The following is an 18,131-nucleotide window of genomic DNA, read 5'->3' as shown; positions in this document are numbered from 1 at the left end:
TGCACTGCACGTCGCTGTCATGAATCCCAATGGCTAGGGATAGCAAGGGACAAGCAAAGTAATACAAAATATCGGACGAGCTCTAGGGTGATGGAACCTGGGCTGACCGCTGCCCTACGCCTGACAAACGCAACTAGAGATAGCCAGGGAGCGTGCCTACGTTGGTTCTAGACGCCACGCACCAGCCTAAGAGCTAACTAGTACTGCAGAGAAAATAAAGACCTCACTTGCCTCCAGAGGAATGAACCCCAAAAGGTATAGTTGCCCCCCACATGTATTGACGGTGAAATGAGAGGAAGGCACACACATAGAGATGATATATATAGGTTCAGCAAATTGAGGCCCGCTGTAAACTAGAAAGCAGAACGATACAAAAGGGGTCTGAGCGGTCAGCAAAAAACCCTAATCAAAAAACCATCCTGAGATTACAAGAACCCATGTGCCAACTCATGGCACATGGGGAGAACCTCAGTCCACTAGAGCTACCAGCTAGCATAGAGACATAATAAGCAAGCTGGACAAAAAAACCAACAACTGAAAATCAGCACTTAGCTTATCCTGAAAGATCTGGGAGCAGGTAGGCAGGAACCAAACAGAGCACATCTGAATACATTGATAGCCGGCAAGGGAATGACAGAAAGGCCAGGTAAAATAGGAAACACCCAGCCTCTGATGGACAGGTGGAAACCAAAGGCCGCAACCCACCAAAGTCACCCAGTACCAGCAGTAACCACCAGAGGGAGCCCACAAACAGAATCCACAACACGTCGCTATGCGTCGTTTTGCAGAAAAAACGCATCCTGCAAAAGTGCTTGCAGGATGCGTTTTTTCTCCATAGACTTTTATTAGCGACGCAGTGCGACGGTTGCGTCGTGTTGCGTTGGACCGTCGCCACCAAAAAACGTTACATGTAACGTTTTTTGGTGCGTCGTCTGCAGCATTTCCGACCGCGCATGCTCGGCCGGAACTCCGCCCCCGCCTCCCCGCACCTCACAATGGGGCAGCGGATGCGTTGAAAAACAGCATCCGCTGCCCCCGTTGTTGTTATGGATCTGGTGGTTAGGTGCACCTGGAATGACCTGATGGTTAAACTAGATGTCAGGACAAGCTCTGGGAAGTGGGAACTCTGCTGACCGCAAACCCTAATCCTATAACACACAACTAGAAATAGCTGTGGAGCGTACCTAACTCTCCCTAGACGCCTCTTCACCACCTAAGAGCTAACTACCCCTAAAGATAGGAAATAAAGCCTTACCTTGCCTCAGAGAAATTCCCCCAAAGGTAAAGACAGCCCCCCACATATATTAACTGTGAGTTAAGAGGAAAGTCACAAACACAGGGATGAAACAGGTTTCAGCAAAGGAGGCCAGACTTACTAAAAAGACTGAGGATAGGAAAGGGATCTATGCGGTCAGCACAAAAAACTACAAAAAACTACAAAAAGCCACGCAGAGTGTGCAAAAAGACCCCCGCACCGACTCACGGTGCGGAGGTGCCACTCTGCACCCCTGAGCTTCCAGCTAGCAAGGCAATATCATATAAGCAAGCTGGACTAGAAATTAGCAAGTACTAAGAAATATATTCAGTACAAAATGAACAACAAATGAACTAGCAGGAACTTAACTTCTGCTGGAGTAGACAGGTCATCAGAAGGATCCAAGAGAGATCTGAACCAGTACTGATACATTGACAGCTGGCATGGAGTAACGATCTGAGTGGAGTTAAATAGAGAAGCCAGCCTAGCCGCAAACGAGGGCAGCTGAGGGAGCAACCTCAGAACCAGCAGTTCCACTCACAGCCACCAGAGGGAGTCTACAGAGAGAACTCGCCGAAGTACCATTCATGACCACAGGAGGGAGGGAGTTCGAGAACGGAATTCACAACAGTTGTGCGGCGCTTTCACAGCTAGCGTCGCATAACGACGTGCAGCGCATGACGCCAGTGTGAAAGTAGCCTTACTTGGAGTTATATTTTGTTGTTTACGTGTTCCCTTTATTTTTTTGAGCAGTGTATAAGCTACCAATAATCACAATGGTAATACTACAGCCTTTCTTGGTTGCAGCAAATCAGCAAAAATAATCAAATGTATTCTATAGTATAGATACTGTTGTTGCTGAGAAACCACCAATAATAAGGTGATATCCCAGCTTTTTTTTCTGGGTGGGTACAGCTTGGCAGAAACGATGTTTTGTAGATTATTGCACAATGCCCACATAATCTCACGTAATTTGCAAGAACCATCAGTTCAGCGGGTACATAACCATTAGTCAATAGCCATATAAGAAAAATCTCACATAGTTGTGGTACTTATCGTTAGTAGCTGTCCTCTCAAACCCAACGCGTTTCCCCCTCTACTAAATGTAAGGGTTCATCAGGGGATCAGGATTGATGGCTCCAATGTTCCCCCTTGCCCAAGTCCATGCTTTTTTTTTATCTTTTAAACAAACTAATAAAAGTCAATTTTTAGAGGTCTATTTTTTTTTTTTAGGTAGTTGGATTGTGGCCAGAAGCAAAATGCACACTTGCAGTCACATGACCGCCCAGTGGGCGCGATGAGAGGATTGATAAGTCTGCAGTCACACAGAGTGACTGCAGAATTGTAGCCTAAGGCGGTACAACACCTTTAACATAAAACATTTAATTACAAATATAATAATATTTTTCCAATAAAATACCAACGTCTGTTAAATTAGTTGTAATTATATAGCCGTGCCACTGGTACAAGAGTGTCCACACAAATGTGCCTGTCAGAAAATTGCCCAAACACATGTACCAGCTAGAAAATTACCCATACAAATGTGGCACAGCCATTTCATATTATGCCATATCACTTCATGAGCTCTACTTGCCCGTCACTGCCGCCGTTCAGCAGCCATCCTGTGCCAATGCCTACCGTCAGAGATCTGTACTGGAAAAAAGCAAATTCCTAGGTCCTAGGGTTAGGTAGTCAGAAATCCATCAATATAAGCCTGTAAGACCCATATGTGTCCCACACCCTATTCTATCCCCCCTCAGCTCTACTTTATGCAGTTCTGTGCTTGTATATTTGATGCTCAATTACCGGACCACTGCCACCACTTTTATCTAATGTATTATAGTTTGTTCTTGCTAGTTTAGATATAATTGGATAATATGAGCAGTAAAATTATTCATCCAACTATGATTTGTACAATAACACGGCTCTGTCTTCCACGCATTTCTTGATCACTTTTTCTCACATCACTATGTATTCCAGCTTCTCACCTTTAAGCCTGAGATATACTTAATTGGAACATTTTCTGCATACTATTAAATGATATCGAAATTTCCAAATGATCTCGATCGCTTGCTTCCCATCACGCTGTGATGCTGTCCTTCTTTTTTTTTTTCCTTCTGTACAGCAGAAGGTTAAATAAAGGATTATTGGATGTAAAAGGTCACATTCTCAATTGATAGTGAAATGAAATGAATCATGTTGTTGGTATAATGAAAAAGAATCTTTATAGATGAATGCATCACTGAATAAATATGCAGACTTATTACCCTGGAACCTAATTACGCCAAGGTTTAGCTCAAAATGTTCTCATCTTTTTTTTCCTGTTATTATTTTACCAGTCTAAGGTTAGGTCGACTGTTCTTGAAAGTTATTATAAATCTTTCCTTCACCGAGGTAATCACATTTGCCACCTATTGACATTACAAGGGTTGTCCGAAACTAACAGTGAATCTCATGGTATATATCTAACTATTTAATGTAATAATCTAACCAGTTTTCTAATGTACTTCAATTAAAAATTCCCTACCGTTCCCTCCCTATCATCATCAGGGGCATGGGGCTGTTGTCACTTCCAAAGCTTCCTTTTCCGTCTTGAAATGAAGCATGATCAGGGGGTACCTCTGCCATCAATTACCACAGCTTTTTTTACCACCATCCCTTGATGACTTTTTTGTTCAGTAGCAGTGAAGGAGAAGTTACCACAGTTTATGTCATACTGCCACACTTCTTCTGTCACCCCGCATCTTCATTCCCTACGGCTTCTGTTGTCACCAGCTCTTTCACTGAAACGAGATGTCATCAGGGGATGGTGATAGAAGCAGGATGAGTGACTGCTTCTGCAACCACCATGAAACTAGTCATCATTAGGTGGCGACGTTACTGTCACTTACCATGCTTCTATTGCCGCCCCCTGATCACATCTCATTTCTATGAACGAGACAGAGGACAGAATCAGTGGGGACTGAAGGTGCGAGGTAGCGATGACAGAAGTAGGGCAGCTTAATAGATGATACTGTCACTTCTCCTTCACCACTACTGAAACAGAACACCATCAAGGGTTGGCAGTAAAAGAAGTAGTAAGTGACCGCAGCGCCGCATCAAATGATGCTTTGTTTCAGGGCAGAAAAGTTAGCAGTGGGAATGACAGCATCTCCAGCCCCCTGATGATGAATACCAATGCATACTGTGAGACTCAGAGGAATCATCATTATAAGTAAGAAAAATAAACACAATCAGAAAGGAAGAATTGAAAGTGAACAATAGCTAATTTTTTTATGAAGTGCATTACAAATGGGTTAGCTTGTTGGACTAAATAGTTGGATATATACTGTAAAGTCCATTGTGAGTTATGGACAACCCCTTTAAGACCAAACTTAATAAATAGTTAGTTGTCACAGTATTGTTTTAGGAATGCAAAAAAATTGTGTCAAAGGGAATGTCTATTTTTAAGTCACATTTTAAAAAGTATCACAATAAATCTTCATAAGCATATTAATTAAAGAGGTCGCCCATTTCTTCTAGTTGCTGCAGCTTTCCTCACACATTCTCCAGCACTTCTAGCCATACAATGGCCGCTGATGGAGGAGCATGTGGCCAGACCGATCCGTCAGCCTCCTCCAATTGTAAAACACCTCAGGGGAAAGCAGCTTTTCTATTGGGGGAGGCTGATGGACTGATCTCATCACATGTTCCTTCAACAGCAGCCATTTTGTGGACAGAAGTGCTGGTCCGTTTGTGTGGAAAGCTGAACTAACGATAAAGTGGTTGACCTCTTTAAGTAACTTTGTAAATACCTTACATTTCTTATCTTGCACTGGTACTTCATTATACTACAGAAGAAGTCCCAAGCATAATTTTTATTTCGGAAGCCCTCACAATTACATACAATAGGGATGTAGCATTGCATTAAAATACTTACCGATTGATGTCGGGTGTACAGCGTTGCTCCGGTCCTCTTCTGGGTAACGTGAGTGCTCCTCTCTTTAGCTGATTCACAAGGGACCGATGTGTGAGACGGTGCTAACGCCATTATTGTAAATCTATGGAGACTCGGAATATTGTAATCTGTAACAGTGAAGCTGTCCATAACCATACAAAAATAGGCATTTTTTCTTTGACTGGAGCCACTACACAGTTACTTGTGTCAGATACTTCTTTGAAATATTGAAAATGCAATTTGTATTAACTTTTTTCACCTCATACCTGTCTACATGAAAGCACAATAAAGTTGAAGTTATATGTTATATATAAAATAAGAGTTAGTAGGAAACTTAGCAAAAAGTTGGCTTACTTCTCAGCGTATGCCTATAGACTGAGACAGGACTCGCTATGTGGCCAAAACATATCTTATAATGGTGGCCATACACATTGAACATAATGCAGGAAAACCTGCCAACTTTTGCCAAACTGGTTGACCATCTGATGTGGTGGAAATGTTGGTCAATGTTGAACTTCTCCATGTCCTTTTTTCTCACTGTTGATATTCCACCCCCGGAGGTGTGAGCTGACTTACATTCTAGAATCTCATTCCTCTCCCCATAGAAGAACATGACAATGGTGATGTTTGCAATGATTTCTTTGTAAGTAGCTGCACCGTCATGAGTACGCTCCACCGCCCCTCAAGAGTCATGCTCGGGAGCCATATATGAGCGTCCTATGTTTCGTAAAGTGACAGCATTACCAGTGTTCACAGTAGTGAACTTTTGAAATTAGTGTTGAACCCCTCTTAGCAGTAACCAAAGAAGGGAACCACATCAATATCTTTGTTTTGTCATTTTTCAGACAGCACAAATGAAATAAGTTGACTAATCGTGGCTCCATGATGTAATTATTTCCAAACCAATTACATCTCATTCTGTCAGACCTTACTATAAAAATGATGATTTCTAAAACATATACATTTATGCAAGACCTAAAAAGCACAGATTGACAGTATCTTTCTAATTTCTGCATGTTTCATGATCACCGTCTAGTGAAGAAGTGATTATTTCTGCCAGGCTAAAAATAGTAGAAAGTATTCAGAGCAAGGCCTTACTGGCAGCATTTTAGTGTCAAGCCGCTAAGCATTGCGAAGGCTTGTCAAGCTTACAAAAAATGCTCTGTAACCCTGTCCTATTTCCCTTTCCTTTCACTCTCAATGAGTTACCTGTCTGAAAACCTATTACTTTAGCCCACTCTCCTCTTCTCTTCCATGTCTCTTCTGTCAAAACACAAGTAGTGTAAGCAGAGGAGAGGTGACACCAAGAATCATCTCGCAATGCTTCACAGACACCGCTCAGCCCTTTCTTCACTTCCCACTTGCTTAAATTCAGCTCCACGTTGTAACTACTTCTTATGTCAATTGTGCTGGTATAATTCAGAGAAATATTAGATCTGTTGGCCATACTTACTATATGTTTCATAAAATAAAGTACTCGCCTTCAATTCCCCTTCAATAATCCAGCCTGAGGAAAGGGGTTTCCACTTCAATGATATTGATGACATTAATTGGAGCTGATCTTCTGTACCCAAGACTGACCACTAAACAGTGCATGGAGCTGGGTGTTCCCCTATGTACACTGTTAAAATCCGTCCCCTGCAGAAGCTGGTAAAATCTGATTGGTGGTGGTGCCATGTGTCAGACACCCATAAATCTAATATTGATGACCTATCGTAAGGAAATAGTGTAAAACTCCTTTAAGATAATGATTGGTTTTGCTTACAAAGGTAGTGGGTTACCATGTGCTGTTCACCATTTATAATTTGACTAATTAAGCTATTATTATTTTGGCTTAATTTAATTGATCAAATATAGTCTTTCCAATTCATCCCTTGATGCTGGGCTACTTACAGTGGTTTCTAAGCAGAGCTCAGTTGTGGGTGAGGATGTCGACTAAACTCAAAATTTGGCACATAAGTCTCCTTAACCCGGCATGGCACTCTTCACAAGCAAAAGTGTCAACCCTTTAGAACCGTAGGCAGAGTCCTCTCATACAGCCAAATTAGATATCCTAAGTTTCACTGTGGAGGGATAAACACCCCAAACACGTGTCTGAAAATAGCGTTTCTGGTTTGGCTTCTTATCCTGTCATGTGGTAAGGCTCGTTAACGGGTCTCTATTGACTTTTAGGCCCCCTACACACGTTCAGGAATTGATGCAGAAAATTCCTGTGAAAATCCGGACATTTCTGCCGGATTTCCGCATGAAAACCGCATGCGTGTTTTAGCGCATTTTTGACGCGGTTTTGATGCGTTTTTGACGCGGTTTTTCCCTGACATTTCCCAATGCATTAGACAGTGGGAAAACCGCGAAAAAACCGCAAAATTAATGAGCATGTTCATTATTTTTCCGCATTGCGGTTTTCATGTGGAAAAACGCACATGATGTGCACAGAAATTGCGGATTTCATTAAAAATGATAGGATGTTTAATGTATGCAGATTATTTGCGGTTTTATAGTGTTTTTATAGCGCAAAAACGCTAAAAAACCGCAAATAATCTGCAACGTGTGCACATAGCCTTAGGCCCCCTACACACGGTCAGGAATTGATGCAGAAAATTCCTGTGAAAATCCGGACATTTCTGCCGGATTTCCACATGAAAACCGCATGCGTTTTTTAGCGCGTTTTTTGCGCTTTTTTGACTCGGTTTTGACGCGGTTTTGACGCGGTTTTTCCCTGACATTTCCAAATGCATTAGACAGTGGGAAAACCGCGAAAAAAACCCACAAAATTAATGAGCATGTTCATTATTTTTTTGCAATGCATTTTTCATGCGGAAAAACGCACATGATGTGCACAGAAATTGCGGATTTCATTAAAAATGATAGGATGCTTAATGTATTCAGATTATTTGCGGTTTTATAGCGTTTTTATAGCGCAAAAACGCTAAAAAAACGCAAATAATCTGCAACGTGTGCACATAGCCTTAGGGTTTCTAACTCTATAGGTGTCACTAGAGTTCAAGTCCCTTTTCTCTCTGGAAAGGCTATTTGCATATTTAAATTCCCAGAGGAGCATTGCATGGCCTATAAGGCCATGTTCACACTTTGCGTTTTTTACCGTGGATCCGCGGCGATTTTGATGCTGCGGGTCCGCAGCAGTTTCCATTGCGTTTACATTAACATGTAAACCCTATGGAAACCGCAAACCGCAGTGCACATGCTGCGGGAAAAACCGCGCAGAAACACAGCGGTTTACAACCCGCAGCATGTCACTTCTTTGTGCAGAATCGCTGCGATTCTGCACCCATAGGAATGCATTGAACCGCTTACTTCCCGCATGGGGCTGTGCCCACGTTGCGGGAAGTAAGCGGATAATGTGCAGGTGGTACCCGGGGTGGAGGAGAGGAGACTCTCCTCCAGGCCCTGGGAACCATATTTGGGGTAAAAAAAAGAATTAAAATAAAAAATCATGCTATACTCACCTCTCAGCGCTGCACGCGGCCGGCCGGTCAGAGTTGCTGTGCGAACAGGACCTGCGGTGACGTCGCGGTCACATGACCGTGATGACGCCTGGGTCACATGACCGTGACGTCACGAAGGTTCCTTCTCACACATCATCTTTGGAACCGGAGCGCCGGGTGCAGCGCCGAGGAGATCGAGACGTCAGAGGGTGAGTATATAAACTTTTTTTTTAATTTTAACATTACTATTGATGCTGCATATTGCTGCATATGCAGCATCAATAGTATAGGAGTAATCCCGCAGCGGAAACTGCAGAACAAACCGCGATAAATCTGCAGGGATAACAGTAGCGGTTTTGCCCTGCAGATTTATCAAATCCGCTGCGGGAGAACCCACAGAGGTCACCCGCAAAGTGTGAACATGGCCTCAGTCTCCTTACAATGGCTTGGCACTCTCCACAAGGACAATTGCTGACCCTTAGACCCATAATCCCCACTGTGATTTTACAGATTTACTTTCCTTGTTGTATCACATCAAATCCCTTGAGTTGTTTGTCAAGAAGAGTAGAATTGTAAGAATTACTCTCTCAAGAAAGTTTTAAAATGATCTTGAATATTGTTTTCACCAATTAAAAGGATTTTCCCAATTGTTGTAAGGAAATAGATCGCAAAAATCGATATTTTCTTCTAGGTAAAAAGTGGTTTTTTTTTTCCTTTTAAAAGAGTTCTCTATGAGTAGATGAAAAGGTTCTACTTTGTCTTGCGGACAGTGACACTTGTTGACTACTAGTTATCAGTCCACTATTTATTAGTGCTTTTTTTTGGGGGGGGGAACTAATAGAAAAGAGGATGTACCCCTGTTCTATTATGCTCCTTCTAAACAATGCAACACAGTTTTTTGACAGACCTTATTAAATTCCATTAAATATTATTGTGCTTTTTATAAGAAAGCATGATACCTTGCAGAATACTATAGGACTCCCATTCTCTGGCATGTCATGTTGTCCTGTATTAGGTACATTTTGGGTGAGCTGTCCATACAACATCTGCCGGAAGATCAGAAAGTGAATCTTGTGTTAAAGTGAACTTCATTAGAAGTGCCTCGTTGATTCTCCTTCTCGTTTATGTAACCTGGTTATGGTTTTATTTCTGTTATTGGGGGCTCCTCCTTTCTTTGATTTGGTGGTGGGTGCTGGGGTAATGAAATGCATGTTTTTTTATTTCTTTGTGTAAAGAACAATGCTTTTGATAGAATGTTACTGTCCGTCAATGATGCTTTTGCTATTTACTGCTATCTTGTCTTGAGCTTGTTTTCAATGACATCTATTATCAGATTGAAATGGCGATTGAGACACTACAAAAGTCTGACGGCCTTTCAAGTCACAGAAGCTCTCTTCTCAACAGCCATGTAAGTCCTTCCTTTATTATCCTCTCTTTTCTGCATGTCTTTTGGTAGCTTTTTTTTCCAGCCCTTTATGTCCTCTTTGTTTTGAAAGCACAGGTTTTTTTCTAATTGGCATTTTAATTAAAAGAAAATGGTCATGCCCATCACTTGCCACTCAATACCCTAGTGATCCTTCTCTATAATTTATGCAACTGTTATATAGATCATGTTTATTGAACCTATGCTTTCATGACATCTTTTAAAATCAACATAAAAGTTCACTTATTTTCTATTATTTTGTGTATATCAGGTTATGGTTCATGCTGATTTTGCTTGGTAACGTTCACATTATATGTTTTGGTTATGCATTGGTTCAAATTCCTTTAGGATCAATTGAAAACATCAATAACATTGAATACATGGAGTTATTAAGGACATTTTTCCCATACATCAAGTATGCAGAGAGTCTATGGCCACTGATGAGTTTTTACAGAAGTCTAAACCAGCAAATGAGATGACACATTTGCTGTTCAAGGTGACCTGCCAATCCCTGGACTTTCCAATTATCTGCCTGGTATCACAAGGCCACTGACATAAATCTTGGGTATCTGTCATTATACACTAGATAAATGAGTCACTTTTGATATGATATAACTTATGAGGCTCCAAATGATGTCACACCACAAATAATATTGGATCTAATGAGATGCATGCTCTCTAATTGTATCCATCACTAGTAGACAGTGAGACGGTCATTATTTTGTCTCCTGACATTATAGAATATTGCTTTGTTCTAGTGATCTATTGGGCTGCATTAATAATTCACAGGATAATGGAAAGTAGGTTGGTGGAGCTCCAAGTATTCGCATTATTGGATCAACTTTACGACCTCTCTTACAATTTAGGTGCCAACGGATATCCTGTAGCTATATGACATGTATTGGGTATAGCAACAAGTGGCATGGAATAAATCACATGTAAAATATATATACCGTATATACTCGAGTATAAGCCGACCCGAGTATAAGCTGACCCCCCTAATTTTGCAACAAAAAACTGGGAAAACTTATTGACTCGAGTATAAGCCTAGGGTGGAAAATGCAGCAGCTACCGGTATATGTCAAAAATAAAAATAGATACCAATAAAAGTAAAATTAATTGAGACATCAGTAGGTTAAGTGTTTTTGAATATCCATATTGAATCAGGAGCCCCATATAATGCTCCATGCAGTTATGGCCCCATAGATGCCCCATATAATGCTCCATGCAGTTATGGCCCCATAGATGCCCCATAGATGCCCCATATAATGCTCCATGCAGTTATGGCCCCATAGATGCCCCATATAATGCTCCATGCAGTTATGGCCCCATAGATGCCCCATATAATGCTCCATGCAGTTATGGCCCCATATAATGCTCCATGCAGTTATGGCCCCATATAATGCTCCATACAGTTATGGCCCCATATAATGCCCCATATAATGCTCCTTGCAGTTATGGCCCCATATAATGCTCCATACAGTTATGGCCCCATATAATGCTCCATACAGTTATGGCCCCATATAATGCCCCATATAATTGTCACGGGGGTACTGGGTAGACTACAGCTGATTACCCGGGCCCCTGCGATATCCCTCAGACTAGGGGAAACCCTGTCTGTCCCTCTCCCAGAATTTACACTGATGGTGTGCTTGTCTGTGCCGCCAGGCCTGACCCTGACTCCTGTTTCAGCCCTATGCTGAAACCTCCACCCACCACCCAGTGATAAGACCACACACCAACCTCCACAGAAAGCACAGACAAGGAAAACTAAAAAATGCACCATGCCGCAGACACACAGGAAAACACTATAATGTGCACAGGGCAAAACAAACACAAATATAGGAAGGAGAAATATGACAAAGGATAATACACCACCAGATACGATATTTCTTCTCCTAGACCACCACTCCAGACCGAGATCACCAGGCAAAAGACACAAGCTATAATCGGCGATGCCCAAAGTCCAGAATGACTATTTAAAGGAGACGGGCGTGACCCAGCCTCCAACCAGATTACCAGCTAGATTAACCCCGGACAACCTGGATAAAATCTATCTGGCGCCACTGAGCATATAGTGGACGAATGTGGAATTACCGCTGTCTGTCGGACTCCCTAGTGTGAATAGCGTCCGACATGACAATAATGCTCCATGCAGTTATGGCTCCATATAATGCTCCATACAGTTATTGCCCCATAGATGCCCCATATAATGCTCCATACAGTTATGGCCCCATATAATGCTCCATGCAGTTCTTTATGGCCCCATAGATGCTCCATATAGCATTGTGCCACATGTAATGCTGCGGCTGCTGCAATAAAAAAAAAATCACATACTCACCTCTCGTCGCTGCTCCTCAGCGTCCCGTCTCTCCACACTGACTGTTCAGGCAGAGGGTGGCGCACACACTAATATGTCATCGCGCCCTCTGACCTGCACAGTCACTGCAAGAGGACGGGAAGACGGAGCGGCGCCCGGCGAATGGAACGCAGACAGGTGAATATGAAATACTCACCTGGTCCCAGTGCTCCTGACGCTGTCCCTGCCTGTCCCATGGTACCGCAACTTCTTCCTGTAATGAGCGGTCACTGGTACTGCTCATTACAGTAATGAATATGCGGCTCCGCCCCTATGGGAGTGGAGTCCATATTCATTACTTTAATGAGCGGTACCACGTGACCGCTGAATAGAGGAAGAGCTGCAGCGAGGGAGACCATGGGACAGGCTGGGACAGCGTTAGGAGCGCCGGGACCAGGTGAGTATGCGACACTGCTCTCTCCCCCTCACCCGCTGACCCCACTGCCGACCATGACTCGAGTATAAGCTGAGAGGGGCACTTTCAGCCCAAAAATTTGGGCTGAAAATCTCGGCTTATACTCGAGTATATACGGTATTTATTTTGGTGGTGTGAAGCTGTAAGATTGGATTAATAAACTGTTCCTCAGAAGTGAAAATTACAGCCTAATTTTATAATTTTTTTCATTTTAATAGAGTTTTTAAATTTAGAATTGTTTTGCATTAATATAAAACATATTAGAAGTACATGTGGTTGATCTCCATAATACATGGTTGATAGGTGAAAATCATCCGATCTATGTTCCTCAAGCAGAGGCTTGGGAGCCATGTATAGCTCCCCAACTATTGCCAACTGTAGATAATGCTATAGTGTGCTAAAGGCATCGAGGAAGTCAAAAGATTACCCGAGTATGGTTCTAGAGTCAAAACCATATCACTAGCAGTTAAAGAGGATCTGCCATCTCTGTTATTGCAATTACTTGTTTTCCCCATTTTTTTACAATTTTGGAGCATCTTTCTTCAGAACTTTGAATTGTGAGTTGTCCTCTTAAAAAATATACATAAACTGACAACTGGGTGTTACCATTTAGAGGTGTGTTGTATGCACTCTGAGACTGTCCAGTCAGTACTGACTTTGTAGGGACATACCTCTTTGACAAGGGGATTGGAAACACCAAGTTGTAGATGTATTTATAAGGCATAGTAGCAGAACAACACAATACAGAGTCCTAAGAATATAAGTATTTGCTAAAATGCCCATGTTCGGAGTGGTGACAGATCCCCTTTAACCCGTTCACCCTCCGGCGATATTCCTTTTTTTCCTCCCCTTCTTCCCACAGCCATAACTTTTTTTATTTTTCCATCAATATGGCTATGTGAGTGCTTCATTTTTTTCGGGACGAGTTGTACTTTTCACTGACACCATTGATTTTACTATACATTGTACTGGAAAACAGGAAAAAATTCCAAGTATGTTGAAATTGCAAAAAAAGTGCAATTCCACAACTGTTTTTAGGGTTTTTTATTTACCGTGTTCACTGAATGGTAAAACTGACCTGGCAATATGATTCCATTCCTCATGTCAGTACGAGTACGCAGATACCAAATATGTAGTTTTTTTTTTTATTTAACTGGTGAAAAAAATTCAGAAATTTGTATGAAAAAAAGTTTTTTGCGTCTGTCGTCATTTGCCGAGACTCGTAGCGTCTCCGTTTTTCTGGATCTGGGGCTGCGTGAGGGCATTTTTTTGGGGCTTGATCTGATGTTTTTACTGTTACCATTTTGGGGTAGATAAGATCTTTTGATCGACACTTATTGCATTTTATTACAATATTGCAGCGACCAAAAAAAGTAATTATTTTTTTAATCGATTTTTAATTAAAATTTTTCACATTTTTCAAAAACACAGTTTTACCTATATATCAAATACACATGAACCAACATAAGTGATATACTATGAGAACAGAAATGACCTGCAACATATCAAAAGCCACACGATATCAGAAATCAGACAGGCCACATTTATATATAAGACAGAAACAATATTCACAGTGAATGGATACAGGACCAAACAGACAAGATAGGAAACAAAGGAGGTGGTGTGGGGGGCAGCAAGCTGGAGACTTAGCATGGTCAATATAATAATATGTTCAAATATTATAAACCATGTTGGTAAGATAACACCTATAAAGGACTGAGAATAAAACCATGGGGAGGAATGAAACTTAGCATCAAGTTGTACTAGGGATAGCAAATGCGGAGGAGGCCCACAACTCCCAAGTTTTATGGATTTTTGACTGAGAATGTGAATTCAAGGAGAGATAATATTCATAGTGAAAATGTGTATTTATTTAGCTGCATAATACATTTTAGGAGGGAGGTAGAGGCTTATTCCACACTGTCGCAATACTTTGTCTGGCAGAAGTAAGTATGTGCACCACTGACCATCTTGAATCTAGAGGGGTGTCATTAATTCTTTTGTTAAGCCGGGGTCACACTTGCAAGTTCAATGCGAGAAACTCAATTCCCGGCACTGCCGCCGGCACATGGGACCGGAGCGTGTGGCTGTCCCGAGTGCCGGGAATTGATGCGAGAGACTCTCGTGAATTTCTCTCATTGAACTTGCAAGTGTGACCGCACCCTTAAAGTGAACCTGTCAACAGATTTGGCTGATATTAGATATGGCCAACACCTTTCGGGGCTGATATACGGCATTCTATAATGCTGTATATCTGCCCCAACTCGACCTGCAAGAGAAGATAAATAACTTTTATTATACTCACCTGCAGGGCGGTCCAGTCTGATGGGTCGCTGGTCTTGGTCCAGCGCTCTGAAAGGTGATGGCCATATCTCTTATCGGCCAAACCTGGTGACAGGTTCCCTTTAAGAACTGCTAAAGCTGGGTCAGGAGGAATTTTAACATTGGTTACTTCATTTATTAGTTCAAAAACCTGTTGCCAAAAGGTCCTAATCAAAGTGCAACAACACCAGGTATGAGCCATTAACCCTTTAGAATGTAAAAAAAACGTAATTCTGGTGTTTGATTTTTTTATGGTTACGATGTTCACTGATCAGATTAATTTATTTTATGTTTTGATTCATCAGACATTTCTGAACTCAACGATACCAAATATGTGTATTTTATTTTTTTTATTGTTTTATTTTTCATGGGGCAAAAGGAGGTATGATGTCAACTTTGTGTTTTTTTGTATGTTTTTTATAATTTTTTAAAACTTTTTTTTACTTTTGATTGTGTTTAATAGTCCCCTTAGGAGAGTTGAAGCTGTGATCTTCCGATCTCCTGTGCTACACATAGCTGGACTTCAGCACTGTAATGAATAGCAAAAATCACAATCTCCTTTGAATGCCAGCCCCTGGTCAGCATTCACTGGAGCATCGTGATAAATGAGACGGAGGTGTTTTGCAGACCCCTGTCTATGTTTTCAAACGATTAGCACCCCATGATCACGAGACAGCGACACTGATGGGCGGGACTTGTAACGCGCTTCTGGCCGGTGCATGTTAAATGCCGCTGTCAGTGATTGGCAGCGCCATTTAACTGGTTAACAGCCACTGGTAGATTTCAGATCCACTCACGGCTGTTTGAGGCACTTGATAGCTGATTGAATCAGCCATCAAGTGCTGGGAAAGATGCAGGCTCAGGGCTGGAGCCTGCATCGAAGGCAGTGATACAGCCGATGGGTTAGTGCTAAAGCTTCATGACAAAGTGATATGGTAATTTAATAAGATTTTTCCCTTTTGGCCTCTCAATACTGGCAATCTTAAAAAGCCCTTTGACTTTGAGCTTTCTTTGGTATTGCAGTTTTCGTATTCCATGAAAACTTTCAAACAAAACAAATGTTTGCTGCTTGTTTCCTTATCTTTTGAGCAGTAACTTTTCTCTTTGCGATTTCTGCAGTGAATGACCCGCTCTCCTCTCTTCTAATTCTCGGAACCTGTGATTTTCTTCTCATATGATACAGTTAAAGGCACTGTACTGAACTCCAGTCCACTCAGCCATCTGGAAATGACTGTGAACATACCTAGCAACATCTGTTATAGTCAAACCGGGTCAAATAAGTTTCATTGAGTGAAAGATGCAGGCCCACGTTACATGACAAAACGACCTGAATACACAAACTTAGTAGTAAAAAGCAATAAATGATAACCTGAACTACAAATTGAAGTGTGTACTTTGCAGTAAAGTTTTACACTTTCTGGAGAAATACAGTATTTTTAACTAATACAAATTTATTTTTATTTTCCAAAAGTAAAGTACAGTATATCACAAACACCTTGAGATAGAAGAACATTTTGGTATGAGTGAATTATGCTTACATTCCTAATGCTTATAGCATCACGCCAGAATGTTTTTTTTTCAACACTGGAGTAGCACTTGAAATGTAAGTCCTTTGACCTGCCGGCAGGTCACTTTTCGCCGGCAGCGATGCTGGAAAAGGATGACGGCTGTGTCAGGTAAGTATGAGACGGGGGCAGGGGAATTACATTTAAAACACCACTGCAGTGATGCAATAAAAAAAACACTGGAGTGATGCTTTTACACTCGAGATGACCAAATTAATTTAATGCAAATCTAATTCATGATAATTTTTTAGGAATTTGTTAGACCTAGTGATTTTGAATAATTTGCAATTCACTTAGCGAGAGTTAGCAATTCTCTTAGCAGAGAAACACAACTTCCTCTTAATGCCTTGCAACTATCATATCACATGGTATAGCACACCCGATCAGAAGCATCTATCATAGCCTGTATAAAAGTAGAGGTAGGGAATCTAGCAGCCATTATGAGGAGTATATAGGTAGTGAAAGGACATCGCAGCTCACACCAATTGAGGTAGGGAGAAAGAGCCATAAAGCAATGAATAAATTCTACAGATAACTTGTGGCAGCTCAACAAAGGTTGCTATCCATATGACAATAGCCATATATGTTGAGGTCACTTAGATATTACTAAGGCTGTGTTTGCATTAAAGAGGCTGGATACAATCCTAGGAGACCTCATCTTTTCAGGGCATTTGGAGTACTTAGCAATTCACTGCATATTTATTTTTTCTTTCAATAAATTCTGCGAAACTGGCAAATTCAAATGTATAAAGATTCATTAATCTTTACTTGGCACCATTTCTGTAAAAATTATCAGCATTGATATGTGTGAAAACATACAGAAAAGTAAGAATGTTTTCCATAATATAAAGTCATGGCCCAAAGTGTTGGCACCCTTGAAAGTGTCCCAGAAAGTAAAGTATTTCTCCAAGAAAATTATTGCAATTAAACAAGTTTTGTTATTCACATGTTTATATCTTTTGTGTGTATTGGAACAACACGAAAAAACTGAGGGAAAAAAGGCAAATTGGACATCATTTCATACAAAACTCTAAAAATGGACCAGGCAAAATTGTTGGCACCTTTCCAAAATTGTGGGAAAGCAACTTTGTTTCAAGCATGTGATGTTCATTCAAACTCACCTGTGGCAAGTAACAGGTATAGGCTATATGAAAACTAGATAAAAAAGGGGGAGAAGTTGACTCAATGTTTGCATTGGGTGTGTGATGCTAGTCACAACCCACGTCTAGGCCGTGAATCTGCGCAGTCAGACATTCCAGGGTCAATACCAAAAGATCACATAGTAAACCAAGGGAAAATACGAAGTTGAAAATCAGGTCACATGCGAGGGTCAGAATGCCAGAGAAATAGCGGATAAGCAAAGGGACAATAACAAACGGGTAGTCTGAACGCAGTCCAAAGGTCAGCAG

General features: G+C 41.3%; 1 protein-coding gene across 6 annotated transcripts in view; it reads left to right on the top strand.

The window, feature by feature from the left end:
- RFX3 (regulatory factor X3) overlaps nt 1-18,131 on the top strand; it is a 397,177-nt gene that overhangs the window by 276,054 nt on the left and 102,992 nt on the right. For all 6 annotated transcript variants that reach the window (XM_077249136.1, XM_077249135.1, XM_077249132.1 and 3 more), the window contains one exon: nt 9,972-10,046. In XM_077249136.1, the coding sequence (XP_077105251.1) occupies nt 9,972-10,046 (75 nt within the window). The remainder of the gene's footprint in view (nt 1-9,971; nt 10,047-18,131) is intronic.

This window comes from Ranitomeya variabilis, chromosome 1 (genome assembly GCF_051348905.1).
Source record: "Ranitomeya variabilis isolate aRanVar5 chromosome 1, aRanVar5.hap1, whole genome shotgun sequence".
NCBI classification, from domain to species: Eukaryota; Metazoa; Chordata; class Amphibia; order Anura; family Dendrobatidae; genus Ranitomeya; species Ranitomeya variabilis.
Note: the sequence above shows the minus strand (reverse complement) of the source record. Positions and strands in the feature narration are given on the sequence as shown.